This window comes from Pan paniscus, chromosome 8, assembly GCF_029289425.2.
Source record: "Pan paniscus chromosome 8, NHGRI_mPanPan1-v2.0_pri, whole genome shotgun sequence".
Classification (NCBI taxonomy): domain Eukaryota; kingdom Metazoa; phylum Chordata; class Mammalia; order Primates; family Hominidae; genus Pan; species Pan paniscus.
In genome coordinates this window covers 64,561,272-64,582,994 of record NC_073257.2, presented here as the reverse complement: position 1 = coordinate 64,582,994, position 21,723 = coordinate 64,561,272, and the positions used below count along the sequence as shown (strand labels likewise).

Sequence of the window (21,723 nt, the reverse complement as noted above, 5' to 3'; positions counted from 1 at the left end):
AATCAGTTTCTCCATGGTCACTGCAGATCAAAAGGATATACTGAGTCAATTCTTTATGCCATGGATTTTTATTATGTAATTAAAGATGTTTTTTCTCCTGTTTGTAATATTATATTCATACACATAATTGATGTGTTTTCTATTTCCTTTGACTAATAGATTCTCTTTCTGAAATCATATCTATATATTTTTTCTTTTTTCATTATGTTTTCCAAGCCTGTCTACTATCTCCCTTGCTGCATTTTTAATTGTTACTATTTTATTTTCTCTTACTTACAGCATGACTTTCAGTTCTGTAATGGTCCTGAGCTCTGCTAGTTACTTGTCTTCTCATTTATGAACACTTGCAAATATCTTAGAGGTTACTTTTTAGGGAGATCATGCTTTTGATAGCCTCAAAGAAATTATAGATAAGAGTTTATCTAAACACTTCCTCCTATATTTCCTTGATTCATTTTTCTTGTGTGTTCTTTAGCTTTCTTTTACTTTTGCATCTTTCAGCTGACATAAATGGAAAACATCAGCTCAAACTGATTAAAATAAGAAAAACATTGAACTCACAAAAGCACATTCCAGAGGTAGGGCAAATTCTAGACTGGTAGGATCAGTGGTTCCAGCTTTTCATTCTGCCATAGTCACTATTAGTTTCATCATGGCTGTTTCCCCTCATAGTTATAGGAAGTCTACCAGTGGAAATAAGGACTTATATTCATTCAGTAATTATTTACTGAGTAGCTACTGTAGGAAAAAAGAATTCTCCTCCAATAATGTATTTTAAAATTATTCCTCTAATTTATGTACCCAGTCCAATAAATGCCAATCACTAGAGGAATGCCATGTGACTGGAATAGACGAGCTGAATCAAAACCTAAAACTGGAGATAAATTCATCTTTTCCTAAGTTGGTGGGGGAGATGGATCCTTGAGCAAAATCAGTAAGAAAGGAGTTGGTGTGTATGCATGGAAGGGGGCTGGGGTTGTAAGAGGGGCAGGGACTGGCTTCCCTGGGACCCTTTCTGACTATTACTTATCCTTAGATTGGGCCACCTACCATGAAGAATAGAACAGGGAAAGTTGGAGGGAAGGAAGCAATGAGAAATTCACCAGCCTTCACTACTGTTTGTTGCCTTATAACCAGATCATTTATTTCCTTTGCCCTCAATTTAAAACATTCAGGGAGGTCATGTGGCTCATACAAAGCCCCACCACATTCTCCGAAATCATTAATCACTGCCTCTCTCCCCTTTTTCACTCCCTGCTTCACTGACCAACATTATAAGCCTTAAAAGGCAGAATTGGTACATTTGTATGAATCTTCCTTCACCTCAGTTCCTCTTTCATTCTGTAGTGCTTAATTAGGTCTCTGCATGAACAGTCTTTACTTTTTCAAGGTCCAGCCACTCCTCTAAATGTCATTATTACTATCGAAGATCATTAGATACGACATTCAGGACCAAAATACTTTGGAGTCATGCTTGTGGTCCAAGCATCATTCCTAGTCACATGCCATACTTCATAGTGTTTGGCAGGTGTGTTTTGTGGAACTTTATTTGTAACTAAAGATCATCCTACTTGTTTTATTCTTGCTTTCTCCCACCCCAACCCCTGGCCACCATCTCTTACCACCACCATCATCTCTTTGGGTAGAAAAGGAAAAGTAAAGATTTTTTTAATGCTGTTGTCTTTGACCAAAATTCTTTCTGTCTTGTTATTTCTTGAAATGAATATTAAGTTTAGGTATTTTTAATCATAATGTTTTGATATATATATTTATGGTAAAAAAATTAAGTTTGGTTTTGACAATACAACACAAATTGTGACTTATAGTGCTTTATTTTTATTGCTGCTCTGCTATTCTGTAATTTCTATGTCCTTGAGGTTATTTAGAAAAATGCTTTTAAAATTTTCAAGTATTTAGACTTTTTATTTTAAATCTTTGTTATTAATTCCAAGTTTTATTATATTCCAGTCAGATATTGTAGCCTGTGACATTTCTACTTTAAAGGATTAAGGGTTTTTCTGTTATTAATTATTTCTTACAGTTTAGTATATGCCAGTTTTTAAGATTAAGGTTTTAATCGTTTTCAGCTTATTACTTAATGAATAAACAATGCTTGTACAGAAATGTCTAAACATTTAAGGAGAAATATAAGTTGTCATATTTAATATTTTAGTCTAGTTATTATAGGTGAATATTTTACTTCCTCAAAAATAGTTAATATTTAGTTTTCTTCTATTTATTATATAATTGGTTCTTATAGCAATTCTAAGCACACTAGAAAGAATACCTTTTTATCTATCTCTCTGCCTATTTACCTATCTATCCATCCACATACATATGTTAAATTTAACCTTCTACTTTGTCCAAATTTTTCATATCTTTACAGGTCTACTTAATTGGTCATACTTTTAAAATAATTTACCTCCATCCACAAGATCAAAATTGAACAATCCACACTGAACAAAATTGGATTAGGTCACACATAATTTATTTGAAGTCAATAGAGAAACTTTATGGGTAATAATGTAAAATGCCCATAAATAAAAATAAAATCAAAACACAACTATTTCTGGCAATGACTGTCGTTCTTGTAGTAGTAGCAGCTGCTAACATTCATGGAATGCTTACTGTGTGCGAAACACTCTTCTAAGTGTTTCATGTATGCACTGAATCCTCACAGAGTACCCTGTGCTCAAAGTCCTCGGTCTTCCTCTCATGTTCACTGTAGTGACTAAGTCCTCTTAAGTAATTCTTCACATCCTGCCTCACAATTACTCTTTTTTTCCATTGCCCTTGCCCTACTCTAGGCTCTCAGTGTCCTAGAACTAAATTACTGCAACAATCTTCAAACTAGCTTCCTATTCCTCTTCCAATTTGCTTATTACTGCCAACTTGTTTTTCCTTAAATACCACAACACACATCACTCAACCTTTGTCAGAAAATCTCAATGATTCCCTCTGTAGATGGAGTCCAAACACTCAAGTGCAGCAATCATGATCGTCAAAAGATGACTGTTCCTGTTTTTTTTACATGAACCTTCTCCATGTCTGTGACCATTATTGCCTTTCTCTTTAAGCCATGCCTATTTGCCTGGAATACCCTTTTCTTGCTCTCTATATCTAAGTCCTACTCTTCATTCAAGACACAGCTGCCTTATATTCATTCTTCAAAAGCCTCTTTACAAACCCATCCCTGTCCTGAAAACTGTAGGTCACAACACCCCTGTCACTCACTGTTTTAGCACATGTCATGGTAGTGTATTTGTTGTTCTTTTAGTATGGGTCCTTGAGGATCTTAAAGTCTGTTTTATACCTTGTGGTGTCCCTAGTGCCTATTTGAGTTGATGATAATAACATTACAGGAAAGATGTACAAAGCAGTCACCTTTCATTTAGATATAACAGTTGCTAACAGGTCCTCTTACTTCTATAGAAAATTGACCCTAGATATTTTTATATGATTATCATCTCCCCTGTTTCATTGCTGGCTAAATGACTGGGCTAAGATAGCTCACAGAAGGACATTATATCCTTCCACATTCACATATGTAAAAAAGAAGTAGCAATAATGAGACCAAAAGTTAGTGTTCAGGTGGTTGCCCTAGCCTGGACTATTTTATACCTTACATTATGAATTCCTGGTCATCTGTATAAGTAATTAAACTGTGGTACCAAGATATGGTGAAATGTACTTTAAGATGGTCTAATCCAAGTGACAAAAGCAGGAGTGTGTAGCTGCATGCTGGTCTATTTTTATCAGCAGTTCCCTATCAATATCCATACCTGCCAGTCAGGAGTTCATACATTAGGATTCCCAGTGACCAGTAGTCGGCTGAAATGTCATGGCCTTTGTTCAGGATGATCTCTGGGGCTACATACTCTGGAGTCCCACAAAAAGTCCATGTTTTCTTTCCAAATCCTATTTTCTTTGCAAAGCCAAAATCAACCTTACAAAGGAGAAAAACAAGATACTTAAGCTCCTTATGATTAAGTTTTAAAGTAATAAGTTATTTTGAAGTACACTGATGATGATAATAATTTAAAAACATGTATGTTTTTATAGTTCTGTCTTCCAAAAAGAATAGTCTATATTGCAAAGACAGTCTCCCTGATGCACCTCAGTTTTAATGGCAAAAGTTGACACCTGAGTATAGCATAAAATTCACATCATTAAAAATAAAGGTAAATCTTCCTTTCCGAATATAGTTTTCATTTTTTCTTCTTTTATGCTAATGGAGGTTGGAGTGTAAACACAGAATCTCTTCTGTACATAAAAATTGTTAACGACCAGTTGGGCCTACTTAACATCCTTCCCAGAATATACATGATTTCTGCTGGATTTAATGAAGGCGACAATTCATTTAGTATTAATTATTTGAAAAGCTATTTTATGTTTGCAGGAAGTGAGTAAGATAGTTTTGAGACCAATGACTCTGCCCTTAGTAAGCATAAACAGAAATAAAATTATAATGTATTCTTCATTTTTCTGGAACTCTTTTGAAGGAAGAGTGTCGACTGCAGAAAATATATTTTTTTCTAAAACGATTTGGTTGAAACTACAAATAAAAAACTGCCACTGATTTGATTTCTCTAAAAACCACATGCTGAATAACAATTCTGAAAACTTTAAAAATGGAATCAAGCTGTAACAGATCCAACAAAAGTTGTGCATTTGTAAATAAAAGAACTTCTCTTCTATGGTAAATCTTTACAGCTTTTGACCATTATTATTATTACTATTACATAACCTGGCTAGCATTGCCTGTAAAGCACATTTTTTTCCATTAGCATTATTCTTAAATCTAAAATATTAAAATGATTTATGGTTTTCCATAATATAAAAACCCATTGCTTATGAATGGCAAAAAGCTGACTGGAGAAAAGGACTTCTGGGCATGTAAACACATGCCAGCAAGTGTGTTTTCTCATGCTTATAAAAGCATGTTTTGCCAGAGTATTGTTAATTCAAACTTAGCCAACTTAATTTTTCATAACTGATGCATCATTTGAAAGAACATTCCGTTGAAAAGTGTAATGCTAAAATCTGCTTTTAAGAAAGTTACAACATTGAAAAGGAAAACTCAGATTTCATATTAGCAAATGAACACAGTTTTATAAACAAATATTTTTAATCTGCAGGGCAGAAAGCACGTATGAAATGCACTGACCAGTTTGGCATAACCTCGGTGATCTAGGATGAGATTTTCTGGCTTGAGGTCCCTGTAAATGATTCCTTTGGAATGCAGATAGGCAAAAGCTTCTACCACACATGCTGTGTAAAATCTGGTTGTAGAATCTTCAAACGAACCTCTGAGGTGCAGAAATGGAATGAAAATTGTACAAAAAATTAATTTCTGTAATATGGCTTTATTTTTTTTTCTCATTTCACTATATTCCTTTGCCAAAATTTAACCCAGAGATCACTGTCCTGCTAGCTAAATGTTACATGATTGCCATTACATTGGGTTTTCTGAAGCATTCAAGGATCAAGTTAAGGAATTCTCTGTCTTTATGAATGGAATAGTTAAATCTCACTTCCTGAAAGGGCTGAAAGAATAGTTCAACACAACACATTTCATGTACTTAGTGTCTTCCTCTCAACAGCCCACTACAATCGAAAAAGGCACAGACTTACAGCAGTAGGCAGGAGAGAAAAATAATCCTATTTTAGAGCTTGCCTACCAAGCATTTGTTTTTTAAAGGAGAAGTTTATGGGTTTATTCATATTTATTCTTAGAGGGCTTGTTTTTTAATCTTTCTAAATAATGCAGATATGGTTCATGAGAGTCTGAATAAAAGCAACTGTTTTCAAAGAACCACTCCGGAAATAAGTTATAATGCTACTGATGCAATTATAATGCAAGCTAAGTACTCTTCTGTTTTTGAAACTTCTGCATCCAAAACAAACAATATCTATTTCCTATACTACTGAATTCTTATTAAGGGGAAAAGATGGACTAAAAGACAATTAGAAAGAAAAAAGTAACTAGAAGGGAATGTTTATTAGTAATCTTGATTATTATGTTTAGCAAGAAGGCTCTCTCTGTCTCATATATATGATATATGGGCATATATATGTTGATTGATTGATTCAATGAAATAATTTAGAAAAAACCTTGGCATCTAAGGTTAAACCCTTTGTTCTAGGGCAGAACGTCTTAACTTTAACTGTTTTTTTTTTTTTCATGGTACTTCTTAAAGAGATAAACCATGTACTTTTTTTTTCTTTCCCGAGTAGTAAGCACAATTTAATAATTTCATTTCATAATTCAAAAATATTAGTGTGAACATCAGCTCCTGAGGTGGTTGAGATATAACGTGAGTGACAAGCACACAAGTGATTTTATTAATAGACAGTGTACAACAAATGATAGCTTCAGAGCTTGCTTTCATGAGTCTCTGATGCCTGTTTGCATTTTGGTGACCCTTATTTTTTTTCAAAATTGTGGAGTAAAGTTTAACAAACTGGGCAGTGGAATATGGTTACATTTTTGCAAAATTCATAAGTGAATCAAGGCTAAAGCAGCCACTTTTCAGGCTTTCAGAAATAGGTAGTGTCTTCCAGAAAGAGAATGTCTTCATTTCAGCTACTAATATCACTTGAGTTTTCACTGAAATAACCAGCTTTTCCTAAGAAAAATATCATTCTTCTGAAACATAAATTAATTATAGGCATAATGATATCTATTCCTCTAGATTCTAGAATCTTAACTATAATTACCATGACTCCTGAATCTCCCTTGAATAATATCCGAATGGAACAATTGTGAATTTATGAGCACAAGAGAAAGTTTGAGAACTGCATCCATATGAGGAAACAAATGATATACTTCATGCTACAATTTTCCTCTGACTTGAAGATATCTTTGGCAGAGCTAAAATGTTATAATTGTATGTATTTCCAAAGGGATTACAGTATTGCCTTGAAGGTCCTTTCTTCTTCACCCTTAATTAAGTATGTTTACCTGTCAAGAGTAGCATGTTTCTTTCATTTGAAGAGATTATTTACCTTAAAGAGTAAGCATCTGTGTATATATAATTAATATATAGCTTTAGCTACACTGCTATCTATGAATTAAATCCCTTCTCAGTGGAGAGCATTGCAAAGCAAAACAAAACAAAATGAAAGAGTAAAGGGAATGGTCTTATTTTATTTCAAACTATATATCTTGTTCTTTTTTTTTTTTTTTGAGATGGAGTCTCACTCTGTCACCCAGGCTGGAGTGCAGTGGCGCAATCTCGGTTCACTGCAACCTCAGCCTCCTGGGTTCAAGTGATCCTCCTGCCTCAGCCTCCCAAGTAGCTGGGACTACAGGCACGCACCACCATGCCCATGTAATTTTTTTATGTTTAGTAGAGATGGGGTTTCACCATGTTGGCCAGGATGGTCTCGACCTCCTGACCTCATGATCCACCCGCCTTGGCCTCCCAAATTACTAGGATTACAGGCGTGAGCCACCATGCCCAGCCAAACTCATTCTTTTTTATGGCTGCATAGTATTCCATGGTGTATATGTGCCACATTTTCTTTATCCTGTCTGTCACTGTGGGCATTTGGGTTGGGTCCAAGTCTTTGCTATTGTGAATAGTGCTGCAATAAACATACATGTGCATGTGTCTTTAAGCAGAATGATTTATAATCTTTGGGTATATACCCAGTAATGGGATTGCTGGGTCAAATGATAATTCTGGTTCTAGATCCTTGAGGAATTGTCATACTGTCCACAATGGTTGAATTAATTTACACTTCCACCAACAGTGTAAAAGCATTCGTATTTCTCCACATCCTCTCCAGCATCTGTTGTTTCCTGACTTTTAATGATCGTCATTCTAACTGGCAAGAGATGGTATCTAATTATGGTTTTGATTTGCATTTCTCTAATGACCAGTGATGATGAGCATTTTTTCATGTGTCTGTTGGCTGCATAAATGTCTTCTTTTGAGAAGTGTCTGTTCATATCCTTTGCCCACTTTTTGATAGGGTTGTCTGTTTTTTTTCTTGTAAATTTGCTTAAGTTCATTGTAGATTCTGGATATTAGCCCTTTGTCAGATGGATAGATTGCAAAAATTTTCTCCCATTCTGTAGGTTGCCTGTTTACTCATTTACATCAGGACTGTCTAACTGTGATTTGAGTGGGCCTTTTTGAAAGCTTACAAATGCCTGATTACTGTTAGTAGAAGAGGAGATTATTTCTACAGTTGTGACTCTGGGCAACATATCTCTGCTTCCTTAATAGTCAATTGGTAATGGAATCAAATGGACAAATGCATTGTGAATGTTGTAATGAGAGTAAATGCTTAGGTGAGAGATCAATTTCTCATGAAATGTCTGCAGAATATTATACTTATATTCTGAATAAGCTGGTCATTAGCAGAAAGACGGAAAAATGCTAATACAAACTCAAATTCATGGGAGGAGGCTATATGTTAGAATATGGACCCTGAAGCAAGAATCCTGGGCTCAACTCCAGACTCCATTTACTGTTTGTTCTTGAGCAATTAACTATATGTCTCTGTGTTTCTGTGTTCTCATGTGCAAAATGGGGTTAATAACAGTAACTATCTCACTGGGTTGTTGTGAAGATCCAAAGAATTAATAATGCATGTACTGAAAATAAGTGCCTGGTACACAACTTGTGCTCACTAAATGTAATAGTAGCCACTATGATTGAGCACCAGAAAACTATTTTTTAGCTACTATGTCTTAATATAGTAAAATTAACTAACATAGTATAGAATAGGGATGAAGTATTTTCAGGGTGGAGGTTGGGGGTTTGGAACACCAATCCTCTCTGTTATTTAAGTGCTTCTGACTGCCAAGGCTAACTGCCACAAATCAACTCTGAAGAATCCTCTGCTAATCTCTGTTCTTTTCACTTTCCCCATGCTTCTCACATGGGCCAAAATTACCCTTGTATTGCCTGCCAATCAAAGCTCTCCCTTTTTCACCATGAAGCAAACAGACCACAAATTGTACATCTTAGGGTCCTCAGTTCTTGACAACTCTATTTGTTTCCAGTTTTCTCTGGTTTTGAGTCATTTTGGAATGTGGAGGGTTTTAGAAATCTAGTTTCCATTCCTTCAACACATCTATATTGAGTATCTTTCACATATAAATATATTTGTAACCGATTTTGAAAATTAAATGAAAACCTTGTCTCAAACTTTGATAAATCTATACAATGCATGCACACAAATGTTTACCAGCGCCACACTGTCCCATCACTAAACATGTGATGTAGATAACTTGTGGATTTTAAAATAGACATCTTGAAAGCAGTCACAAAGCATAACACTGAGGTGACTCACAATGAAAAATTACTATTAGAATTGGAAATGACAATGTAAATTTGATTTAAAACAAATGAAACCCTGTTTCGTCAATAGTTTAGAGAGTTACTTAAAGAAATAAATCACTTGCCTTATATAGCTCTTTGAAATAATGAATTATGTCTTGACAGCTGTGTCATTTCAATTAAAACCAGTGAGAGATAAGGCCCTTATGCCCTCTTTGGGGATGGGTGGTTGTTTTAAGCTAGATGGCAGTTAGATGACAATTTGAGAGAAATAGAAGGTTATTTATGAATATTGATAGACTCAAATTAAAATTTAATCACAATGTTTAGTCAACTTGTCATAAACTGAGTTCTTGGATATCAGAATGTAACAGGAGCTAAGCATCTCTCATCAAAATATTTCACCTTTTTCATTGACGAGTAACAACAATCAGTGAGTGTATGAACCTGAAGTATGTTGCAATCTGTGCAGATTTATTGCCAATTGTAAATTGAGGGAGGCACAGCCAACATAATACTGAATGGAGAAAAGTTGAAAGCATTCCCTCTGAGAACTGGAACAAAATAAGAATGCCCACTCTCACCACTCCTCTTCAACGCAGTACTGGAAGTCCTAGCCAGAGCAATCAGAGAAGAGAAAGAAATAAAGGGCATCCAAATCGGTAAAGGGGAAGTCAAACTGTCACTGTTTGCTGACGATATAACCGTTTTCCTTGCAAACCCTAAGGACTCTTCCAGGAAGCTCCTAGAACTGATAACAGAATTCAGCAAAGTTTCTGGATACAAGATTAATGTACAAGAATCAGTAGCTCTTCTATACACCAATGGTGACCAAGTGGAGAATCAAATCAAGAACTCAACCCCTTTTACAATAGCTGCAAACAAACAAACAAAAAACCAAAAACTTCGGAAAATACCTAACCAAGAAGTTGAAAGACCTCTACCAGGAAAACTACAAAACACTGCTGAAAGAAGTCATAGATGACACAAATGACACAAACATCCCATGCTCATGGGTGGGTAGAATCAATATTGTGAAAATGACTATACTGTCAAAGCAATCCAAATTCAATGCAATCCCTATCAAAATACCACCATCATTCTTCACAGAATTAGAAAAAAAATTCTAAAATTCATATGGAATCATAAAAGAGCCCGCATAGCCAAAGCAAGATTAGGCAAAAAGAACAAATCTGGAGACATCACGCTAACTGATTTCAAACCATACTATAAGACCATAGTTACCAAAACAGCATAGCACTGGTACAAAAATAGGAACATAGACCAATGGAACAGAATAGAGAATCCAGAAATGAACCCAAATACTTACAGCCAACTGATCTTTGACAAAGCAAACAAAAACATAAAATGGGGAAAGGACACTCAACAAATGCTGCTGGAATAATTGGCTAGCCACATGTAGGAAAATTAAACTGGATCCTCATCTCTCACCTTGTACAAAAATCAACACAAGATGGATTAAGTAAGGACTTAAACCTAAGACCTGAAACTACTAAAATTCTAGAAGATAGCATTGGAAAAACCCTTCTAGACATTGGCTTAGGCAAATATTTCATGACCAAGAACCCAAAAGCAAATGCAATGAAAACAAAGATAAATAGCTTGGACCTAGTTTAACTGATGAGCTTTTGCATGGCGAAAGGAACAGTCAGCAGAGTAAACAGACAACCCACAGAGTGGGAGAAAGTCTTCACAGTCTATACATCTGACAAAGGACTAATATCCAGAATCTCCAGCAAACTCGAACAAATCAGTAAGAAAAAAACAAATAATCCAGTGAAAAGTGGGCTAAAACATGAATAGGCAATTCTCAAAAGAAGATATACAAATGGCCAATAAACGTATGAAAAAATGCTCAACTTCACTAATGGTCAGGGGAATGCAAATCAAAACCAAAAGGTGATACCACCTCCCTCCTGCAAGAATGGCCATAATCAAAAAATAAAAAAACCAATAGATCCTGGTGTGGATGGAGTGAACAGGGAACACTTCTACACTACTGGAGGGAATGTAAACTAGTACAGCTGCTATGGAAAACAGTGTAGAGATTCCTTAAAGAACTAAAAGTAGAATTACCATTTGACCCAGATGAAAAGAAGTCATTATTCAAAAAAGATACTTGCATACTCATGTTTATAGAAGCACAATTCACAATTGCAAAATCATGGAACCAACTCAAATGCCCATCAATCAATGAATGGATAAAGAAACTGTGATATATATATGAGGGCATATATATCTATGATGGCATGTGTGTGTGTATATATATATATATGATGGCATGTATATATATATGTATATATATGATGGAATACTACACAGCCATAAAAAGGAATGAATTAACAGTATTTGCAGGGAACTGGATGAAATTGGAGACTATTATTCTAAATGAAGTAATTCAAGAATGGAAAACCAAACATCACATGTTCTCACTGATATGTGGGAGCTAAGCTATGAGGATACAAAGGCATACGAATGATGCAATGGGCTTTGGGGATTTGGGGGGAAGAGTCGGAGGGGGGTGAGGGATAGAAGACTACAAATATGGTGCAGTACATACTGCTTGCGTGATGGGTACACCAAAATCTCACAAATCACCACTACAGAACTTACTCGTAACCAAATATGACCTGTACCCCAATAACTTATGAAAAAATTTAAAAAATATAAGCTATAAGAGGGATAGCTGGGCTCTCCCTTTGTGGCTTATTATTGCTTTCATGTTTAATTCCACCTGTAAATCTTCTTCTATTCTAATTAGAAAAAAAAGTAGAAGACTTCAAATAAATCAGTGAATTGAAATATCAAGTCAAATATAATACAGTAGAAACACATTAGATATGCCAAATGTTAACTCACAGATTAAAATATTAACTTTGTGCCACAAACTATACATTCTGAGGAGAGAGACCACATCTGTTTTGTTTATTACTGGATCCCCAGCCTCTATCACAATGCCTGGTATATAATCTCTATGTACATATTAACTAGCAATAATACATAATATATACACTATGATATAATAGCTTAGTATAGATGTTAACCTTATCGCCTAATGCCAACATGATTACATTCCCTTTTATGCTTTTTTAACCTTAAATTTAAGAATTGAAATAAAATACCGATGCAATAGGATACAATGTGGTAACAAGAAATCCATTTGGCATATATAAGAAAGGCCATGGGAATAACACGAAAGGGCCTGTTGTACAAAGATATGAAGGTACCATAAGAACACCATTAGGAATGAGAATTTAAATCAACAGTTCATAAGGAACCACTTGTCTTATTCTGGGGTATCTGCAAAGTAACAAATATAAAAACATTACATGGTTATATACATCAGGGCTACCTATAGCTAAGTTTCAGAAGGATGCTACCCTGTGAAGGAGAGTCTGGGGGGCAGGACTCAAACAAATAAGAAAAATACAGATGTCTAAATGTGAGTGTTCAAAAGAACAAAGATGACTTTTGTATGATCAATAAATCATTCATAGAAAATAATCAAAATGATCTCCTGAGACATTTTATAGGATAAATTATATTAGAAGATAATTAGATAATTTGCTAGTTATCTAAATATGAGATGGAAAATTAAGACAATGAATTTGCATGATTAGAACAAACAAGCACCATGTAGACAAACTTTCCTTGCCCTGGAAGGGTAAGAAGGTAAATCTAACTCAGATAATTTACATGAAATATTGCTTATAAGTGGATTCTTTTCTTTTTCCTAAGACTAGCCAAGGGATAAAGAGATGGCTGGAAACTTTTGTTCATTTTGAAACCAAAGAGCAATGTAAAGGTAGAGGGAAAAATTACTTTGGAAAAAATTCACAATGTCACAAAAGGCAAACTGCCTATCTGGAAAAAGAGTAGAGCAATTAAACTGATAGTTAATTCAAATTATAATTATAAAATAACTATAATTCTCTTTCTGCTAAAGCAATGAATTGAATTCCAGCTACAGAGCTGTCTAATTCTAACATTCATGCAAAACTAAGGCCATGTATATATTTTGCTATGTACCATTTTTATGATCGACTAAGCCTGTATTGTTAGTTACAAAGTGAGTTTTGTTATATGTACAGTAAATCATATGTGTATAGTGGGTTATGCCCTGTGCTTACTTTAAATATTGAAATATAAGCATGTGTAAAGTATAAATATGATTATTATACTTTATTATATTAACTCTTCTTATAGACCAACATGGGCAACTGTTTTTAGAGACATCATAGAAATTTCTTAAATCTCCTACCTATCCCTGAGAATGGTCCAGAGCTCTCCACCTAGACAAGCTTCCATCAACATATACAAATATTTGCTGTCCTTAAATGTTCTGTACAGTCTGTAAATTGCAAACAAGAAAACAAAGATTATAAACATTACTGTCTTTTACAAGTGTGCAATTTTGGGGGGCCCAGATTATAGTTTTGATTTGCCAAGCTCAAAATTTTGTCAGAATGAGAGAGATCTAAGCCCACACATGGGGAAAAGAAGCCAATGGCTCATGAATAGGATTTTAATAGAATAAACTAAGGCGCTAATCTCTCCCTTGAAATGGATTAATCATAATGATTATGGACAAAGAGGGTTTCTTGGGATTCTTTCCATTCCAGTTTGGGTAATGTTTTGAGCATAGACCCTTGGGGCAACATTTAGTGGTCATCAACATGCAGTGAAAATGGAAATAAAGTGGATTAAACTTTACAGATTCAGACATGTATAAATTTCATATGCTATTCGCTCAAATTCATGTTACATCTTGTTTTCAGTAAATGCCACTGGAAAATTCACTACAAAAAGCTGCTTCCACATATAAAAATCTCCCCATTATCCATTTATTAGTACTGAGGTGGAATGGTCAGCTGTCATTTCATTTTTATGGATCTTCAAAAAATATTCAGATAATTAAAGGTTAAATAGTTTGATTTTGGATATTTTGTCTTTTAAGCATCAAAGGTCTATGTAGAGTTTGGGGATTTAAAAAAAGATAAAAATGGAATGTTAAAAAACTCTGGTACCTCCTTTGGGAAAACATATTGTTTTCAGACACTGATTCTCTTTAAAAGAAAGAATAGAGTCAGAACTTTATTTTTAGAAATCAAACAAAACTTTCTTAAGATTAGATTAAAAATAAGTTTCTTTGTGCATACGAGATGTGTTAACAGTGAGCACAAGTGGCAGAGGGTTTTGTGGTCGATTTGTCACTTGGAGTTGGGTACGCCTGTCCCTGGCATGGAGCCTTTACCTTACTATGAAATCGGAATGAGCCCCCTGCATGATCTGCTTCTCTGAGCGGATGTGCTCCTGCTGTCTTGTGTCCACAATGTGACGTTTCTTGAGAATCTTCATTGCAAACGTTTTGGATTCTTCACTTTTCAACTGGACCTTAAAGAAAGAGAGAAGAGAGTAAGAAAAAGCCCATAGACTTGTAAGAGTGCATTATTATCCCCAAATTAACGGGTACATGGAGCACTTAAATGAACCTCAGCCACCTCCCAAGTCAAACACACAGTAAATCCTTGGTAGAGCTGGGTTTAACATCCAGGGCTCACAGCTATCATCCAATCTCATGCTCTGAATTAGCTGAATTTTAACTAACTTGATTCCAAATTAATTGTGTTCACATGTGGATTAGAAGAGGGAAAATGTACTTAGTTCTAGTTTTATTATTTCATTTCATAGAGTGTGTTTGAATACATTTTATAGTTCTTCTGTCAAAAGTGTAGAAAAAAAACTTCTTTTCCAATTTTATTTCAGTAAAGATGGCCAAAAATAGGGTTATATGGGTCTTTATATTCTTCCTCTTTAGTTCTAATCCACAAACATTTCTAATTTTTTTATCTTTTCTTCAAAATTTTATTATTATTATAAGTTCTAGGGTACGTGTGTACAACGCGCAGGTTTGTTACATATGTATACATGTGCCATGTTGGTGTGCTGCACCCATTAACTTGTCATTTCGTATTAGGTATATCTCCTAATGCTTTCCCTCCCCCCTCCCCCCACCCCACAACAGTCCCCGGTGTGTGATGTTCCCCTTCCTGTGTCCATGTGTTCTCGTTGTTCAATTTCCACCTATGAGTGAGAACATGCAGTGTTTGGTTTTTGGTCCTTGTGATAGTTTGCTGAGAATGATGGTTTCCAGCTTCATCCACGTCCCTGCAAAGGACATGAACTCATCATTTTTTATGGTTGCATAGTATTCCATGGGGTATATGTGCCACATTTTCTTAATCCAGTCTATCATTGTTGGACATTTGGGTTGGTTCCAAGTCTTTGCTATTGTGAATAGTGCCGCAATAAACATACGTGTGCATGTGTCTTTATAGCAGCATGATTTATAATCCTTTGGGTATATACCCAGTAATGGGATGGCTGGGTCAAATGGTGATTTCTGTGAGGAATCATCACACTGACTTCCACAATGGTTGAACTAGTTTACAGTCCCACCAACAGTGTAAAAGTGTTCCTATTTCTCCACATCCTCTCCAGCACCTGTTGTTAACATTTCTAATTTTTAACTTGAGTGGTGGACCCTAGTCTCTGCTGAGACTGCAGACTGTTATTTCTTCAGTACTGACTGTATTCATTTCTTCTTTTTAACCTTGCAGAATTTTCCCTCCCTACAGTTTAAAGAGAAAAAAAGTGTAACAAGATTTTTTCAGGAGATTTTGAAAACCATTTGTTTTTCTTCTCAAACAAGCATGATGGCTTTAGTTCCTTTGACCTCAAACTTTACTCTCTAATAACTGCGAAGACCTGGAGCCTTAATATCTTTCAATGTGCCATGCCTCTCTTGCAGCCCTCATGGCTCCCAGCGGCTCCAGAGGAGGCATGGATCTTCCAAATGCCTTACTCAGACAGGGTGCTGTTTATGGTTTTACAAGAAATTTCAAGAAGGTGACTTGTAACAAAAACAAGAGAGGTAATAGAGCTAATTACTTAAAAGCAATGTAAGGACATTATCATCTAGTGCTCTCAAGCAGTAGAATCCTCAAGATGATACCAAACAGCCCATATTATTTGGGAGTAATGTAACCTTGGGGAAATAACATGGCATGCTGTTTCTGCTTTTCAGCTGAAGTATGGCTGTCCCCTCTTTAGTCGTTAATTATTTACTGCTTCATCAGCAGGGATAGCGAAGGTCTTAAGTGTCTTGTTCCTGCACACATGTACAGATTGAGTTCAATCTTCGAGGATATTAATGTGGCAAGTTCCTTAGGAGGGAGCATGAAGATACTGCAAATAAATGGGCCTCGGTTAGCTGCCAGCAATTGTGAATCAGTATGACAGGTAGGGGGAAAAATGGGTATTTGAAAATGCTTTTAACAGCCAAAGACCCTGTACTCTGGCTGTGAAACTCAAAGATGACAGATTAGTGTGCTACAAATAAATTCAGTAGTAACTCAAAATAAAACACAAAATGTGAAAACTCACTTCTAAAAGAAATCTGGAAAGCTAGGGAAGATGGCATGAAAAATGAGCTATGTTAGAGTACTACAATTCAGAGAAGAAGAAGTAAAGTCATATTCCCTCTTCAGAGTCATACCCAGTTAAACTAGTGAGGACTGTTGTGCAGTTGTTCAAAAATGACTACTAAAAAAATTATTCTCTTTAGTGATGATAACACAGATTTTTTTTTTTATACTTGTACACAGGGTAGGAGGAAAGAATTCAGCCTTTATAGTCACAGGTCTGGACTTGAATTATGACTCCACTTAGTCCCTCTCAGTCTAAGCAACTAGTCTCTCTCGGGCTAGTTGCTTAACTGCTCTGAGCCCTAGTTCTAGCTGAGGATAATACCAAATACCACAGTTATTATGATCCTAAATGAAAACGCGCCACCAAATGGGCATTCATTGATGGACTCTGCTTGTACCCAGCAATCTCTACTGAATAGGGCAAATCAAATGTTGCTTTTTCAGAGGAACAAACTGATTTCCAAAAATGATTCCTATCTTTCCCAAGGTCACAGAGCTATCAAGTGGCAGAAATGGATTCATGTTCAGGTTTTTTTTTGGCCCAAGCTATTTCCAGTATATGCTGCTTCCCTTCAGCTGAATACAAAACCAATTAAACGCATAGTGATTGATACTTTGCAAATCAGAGTTTAACGGAATCGACTAACTCATGGACTGTGAGATAAACTGAACAATATTTCTATTACCTTTAAGCTTAACTTATGCTAGGCATGTGATTTGGGAGAACAGCCAAAGCCTCACTGACATTTTCCTAGGCACTTCCAGGGACCTCCATGTGTTAGGGGTTTGAGATACCTGATTGCTTGAATATTGCAAGGAGAAGCCAAGTGGGGTAGAAAGAGGATGATGAGAGCTGGTGGGTGGTAGATGTCATAAGAGATAGGTAAAAGCTACAGAAAACTACAGAAATTCTTGGGAGTCAGGCTTACTAGTTGCCAATTTAAAAAGCATTAATTACAAAAAGTTTATAGAACTATACTGCTAACCTACTGAGGCTTTCTGCTTTGCCTTTACTTTGCATGGAAACAGTCCTTGGGTCTAGAATCATCTTCCTTCTTTGCACTCTGTACAAGATCTCATGAGCTCCTTAGAGCAGGGCCCTTAGAATCTCCACTTCCAATTTAAACCAGAATGCTACAAGACTCACAGAACTCAGGATCCTAACCAGAAAGTCGGGGTACCTGAGGACCACTGGTGTGAGCTAACTCAACAGAGACAGTGGAGAATGTTGAAGTTAATTATTTCCATAAAGCCCAAGTAACATATTCATCAGAAATCTTCTGGTAAACCAACAACTTCCCAAAGATCATTCAAGAATGTTCAATTCAACGTTGTTTCTAATGGAAAAATTTAGAAACAATCTAAATTTCTAGCAAGAGGAGGAGCTTGAAAAATAAATTATGGTATATCCATGCAATGCAACTGTAAAAATGATGACTTAGAATTATATTTAACATTACGGAAAAATAACCAAGACATATATATGAATAAAAGATACTGATTGCAAGACAGCATGCATTTTATGATCTCACAGTGTGTTTGTATGTTAGTGTGTATATATACATTCATATGTATATATATACACACACATCTATATGTGAAATAAATGTATGAAGAGACAATCAGAAATGTGTTCATCAATACGTTAACAATGATTTTTCCTTAGGGAGAATTTTAGTTGATTTTTACTTCTTTTTACTTTTTGAATTGCTTAACTTTTGAACAATCCTCATACCTTGCTTTTACAATGAGTAAAAGTAAAACTCTCATCATGAAAAAACTTGCAAGTCTCTTTTAAATTGTAATAGCTATTTATTATTATTGTCTGAATCTTTCTAATTGATTCTGATTCAACTAGAATTCCATGAATGCAAAGATATTGAGAAATTGCACAGAGCATAACAACCTATTGAGGTCTGGGGCTGAACCACACTATTACCTTCTTACAGGGCTGGCCACAAAAATTTTTTTCAATATAAACTCTGAGTCAGTTATAGCCATTTGTATTTGTTGAGCCTAAGATACTATGTTTTATTATAAAAATATTTTTAAAAACCTAATCCATGATGAATTGTAAGGTGACATTTAGTTTGCTTTTTATTTTTCCTGTTGTCTAAATTAATTATACAAAGTCCACTTGTGTCCATTTAAGATGATGATGATGATGATGATGATGATGATGATTTTTTAGCAAGTTGGTTAGAGCTATGAAATTATTTTCGAGTAGAGAAAGAGATCAGCCAGCAAAAGAGGAGAACAGGAGTGCATATTTTTCTTCTGCCTCTTGCCAAGGACTAGCCTAGATAGTCATGCATGTTCCTCAGATTTGTCTTCCTTTGAAGACTGTCCTAATCTCCTAGGTGTACAGGCTAATGCACTGGTTGAGAGTGTGACTAGTGTGACATTTGACTAATCTTTTTTCAATCTCAACCTTTTTTTTTTTTTTTTTTTGCTTCTTCTCTTGGACAAATTACTCAAACTCTCTCTGCTTTCATTTCCTCATCTATCATATGGGGATATCCTGATAGTTTACCTGTGAAAACTAAATAAAAGTGTTATGTATCAAACAAAGTGTTTTCTTTGTTCTGACTGCAACCCACCTCAGTGCTAACAAGTAGATGAGTAAGGATTTGAGAAGCTACTTCTATAATATTGTGGATGCTATAAAAAGGAACGAGATCATGTGCTTTTGCAGGGACATGGATGGAGCTGGAGGCCATTATCCTCAACAAACTAACGCAGGAACAGAAAACCAAACAGCGCATGTTCTCACTTATAAGTGGGAGCTGAATAATGTGAGCACATGGACACAGGGAGAGGAACAACACACACTGGGTTCTGTCGGGGGAGAGCTGGGGGTGTTGGCAGAGAGCATCAGGAGAAATAACTAATGCATGCTGACTTAATACCAGGCGAGGGGTTAATAGGTGCAGCAAACCATCATGGTACATGTTTACCTATGTAACAAACATGCACATCCTGCACATGTGCTCCAGAACTTAAAAAAAAGTTTACAATAATAATAATAATAATAATAATAAAGCATTAATATTGGTTCATTAACTAAATGTACCATACTAACGTAAGTTGTCAATAATAGGGGTGATTGGGTTCAGCGTATATAGGAATTTTCTGTACTATCTTCACATTTTTCTGTAATTATATAACTGTTCTCAAAAAACAAAGATTATGGATGCTTATACCACACTGGTTTTACTCTCAAAATTCCTAAAAAGGGAAAATGAACAAGAAAATTTCAATACTCAAGATCTTCATTTTATTTTATATAAGAAATGCTATGTGCTATATTAGAAATTAGAATCGGTAAATGTTTCATTTACAGTACATTGTTACTTCAATATGAAGTATTATATTGACATTTGAATGAATGTATACTTGGGCCAAGTAGATCTTAAGGTGGGAATTTTTGACAAGGATTTTGACAAGTTCTTAACTATCTGGCTATGGCTGATGTCTGCATAATACTGGCCTGAAAATGAGAGGTGATGTCATCAGCATTTTAAAGAGCTCTGAAGATGCATTTGCTGGTTGTATTTAAATACAGTACATGCTTCCTTTTTACCTAGGGTATCTGGTTGCCTTAAAAAGGCTTGTTTCCTACTGGACCCAATTTTTTGCCTTTACTGGGAAGGAAGATTATGATCAAGGCAAGGTTAAAACTGGCTCAGTACCACTGGCTGTGAGTTGATCCTTAGAATTTGTATCTATTCACTCATTTAACCTTGTTATTAAGAGCTCGTAGCTTATTTTGCACTGTCAATATCTTAATTATTTTGGAAGAAAATTACTTCCTGAACTACACCGTAATTGAAATGATTTCTTAAATTCAAGGCTTAAACTGTCAATGTCACATGACTCATTATTATGCAAAAGTCCCATATGAAGTGGTTCAAATTACATTTCCATGCACAGCAGGAGAAGGGTACTCCCTTCATGCTCTACCTTAGGTAAACTGATGCTACAGAACAACGGTGATGAAGGGAGTTAAGGAAAACATAAACCTGGGACCTAATTCTGGATCTTTCACTAATAAGTCATATAATCTCACTGGGCCTCAGACCACTTTTCAGAAAATAAAGGACAAAACTATATTATCTTTAAAAACTCATTCCAGCTAGATAATTCTATACATCTGCAATTTGACGTAATACGCATTTTTAAAGCATGTTAATTATATTTAACCTTATAGAAACGGCCCAAAAAACATGTGGCAATATCTTGGGAAGAAGGAAAAGGGGAAATACTCCAAGTAACACAAAGGTCGCTTAAGGAAACACGATGGTCCTCTCTGAAAGTATGACCTTGACTTTACATTTATGTTCATATTCTCTTCGGGGGTGGGCGTTTTATTTTCTGCCCTCTCAACCCCAACATATGAAGGGATTGGTTTCTGTTATATTCTCTGTGTTGCTAACTTTCAAAGAACACACACTGGAAAAAAGTTGCAGTAGCTTTCTCAGGAAGAGCATTAAAACAGGCTTCAAGGCATAAGGGAATGCAAGCAGAGTCACCGTAATTGTAATAGCTGCAAAATAGGAATGGCAACTATTTTCTCAAATAAAATAGCACAAAATTTTAATCAGGAAATCTATATTATTTGGTGAAGCATAAAGCCATTTTTTAGTTTTGGCTCTCTTTAACCTGGGAGAAAAAGGCTTTGTAAGTAATCCAGAAATAATTTGGCAAGGTCTATGATTTTATGTTTAAGTAACCCACGTTTAATATAAATTCTGATAACTTAAGGAATTTATGACAAGTGCTGTAGTGAAATGTTCTGCAAAGGAAGAAAAGAAGAAAAAAAAACCTGGAGGGGAGGGGGAAGGAGAGAGAAAGCCCTACATTGAGAGACTGTGAGTATCTTATCCTATTAGATTAACCGTGCCAAAGGGCAGGTT

At 35.5% G+C, this 21,723-nt stretch overlaps 1 protein-coding gene across 6 annotated transcripts in view; it reads right to left on the bottom strand.

The window, feature by feature from the left end:
- PRKG1 (protein kinase cGMP-dependent 1) overlaps positions 1 to 21,723 on the bottom strand; it is a 1,295,238-nt gene that overhangs the window by 12,227 nt on the left and 1,261,288 nt on the right. For all 6 annotated transcript variants that reach the window (XM_034930587.3, XM_063607406.1, XM_003806332.6 and 3 more), the window contains 4 exons: positions 14,572 to 14,711; positions 13,579 to 13,668; positions 5,168 to 5,309; positions 3,783 to 3,946 (listed from right to left, as the gene is read on the bottom strand). In XM_034930587.3, coding sequence (XP_034786478.1) covers positions 3,783 to 3,946; positions 5,168 to 5,309; positions 13,579 to 13,668; positions 14,572 to 14,711 — 536 coding nt within the window. The remainder of the gene's footprint in view (positions 1 to 3,782; positions 3,947 to 5,167; positions 5,310 to 13,578; positions 13,669 to 14,571; positions 14,712 to 21,723) is intronic.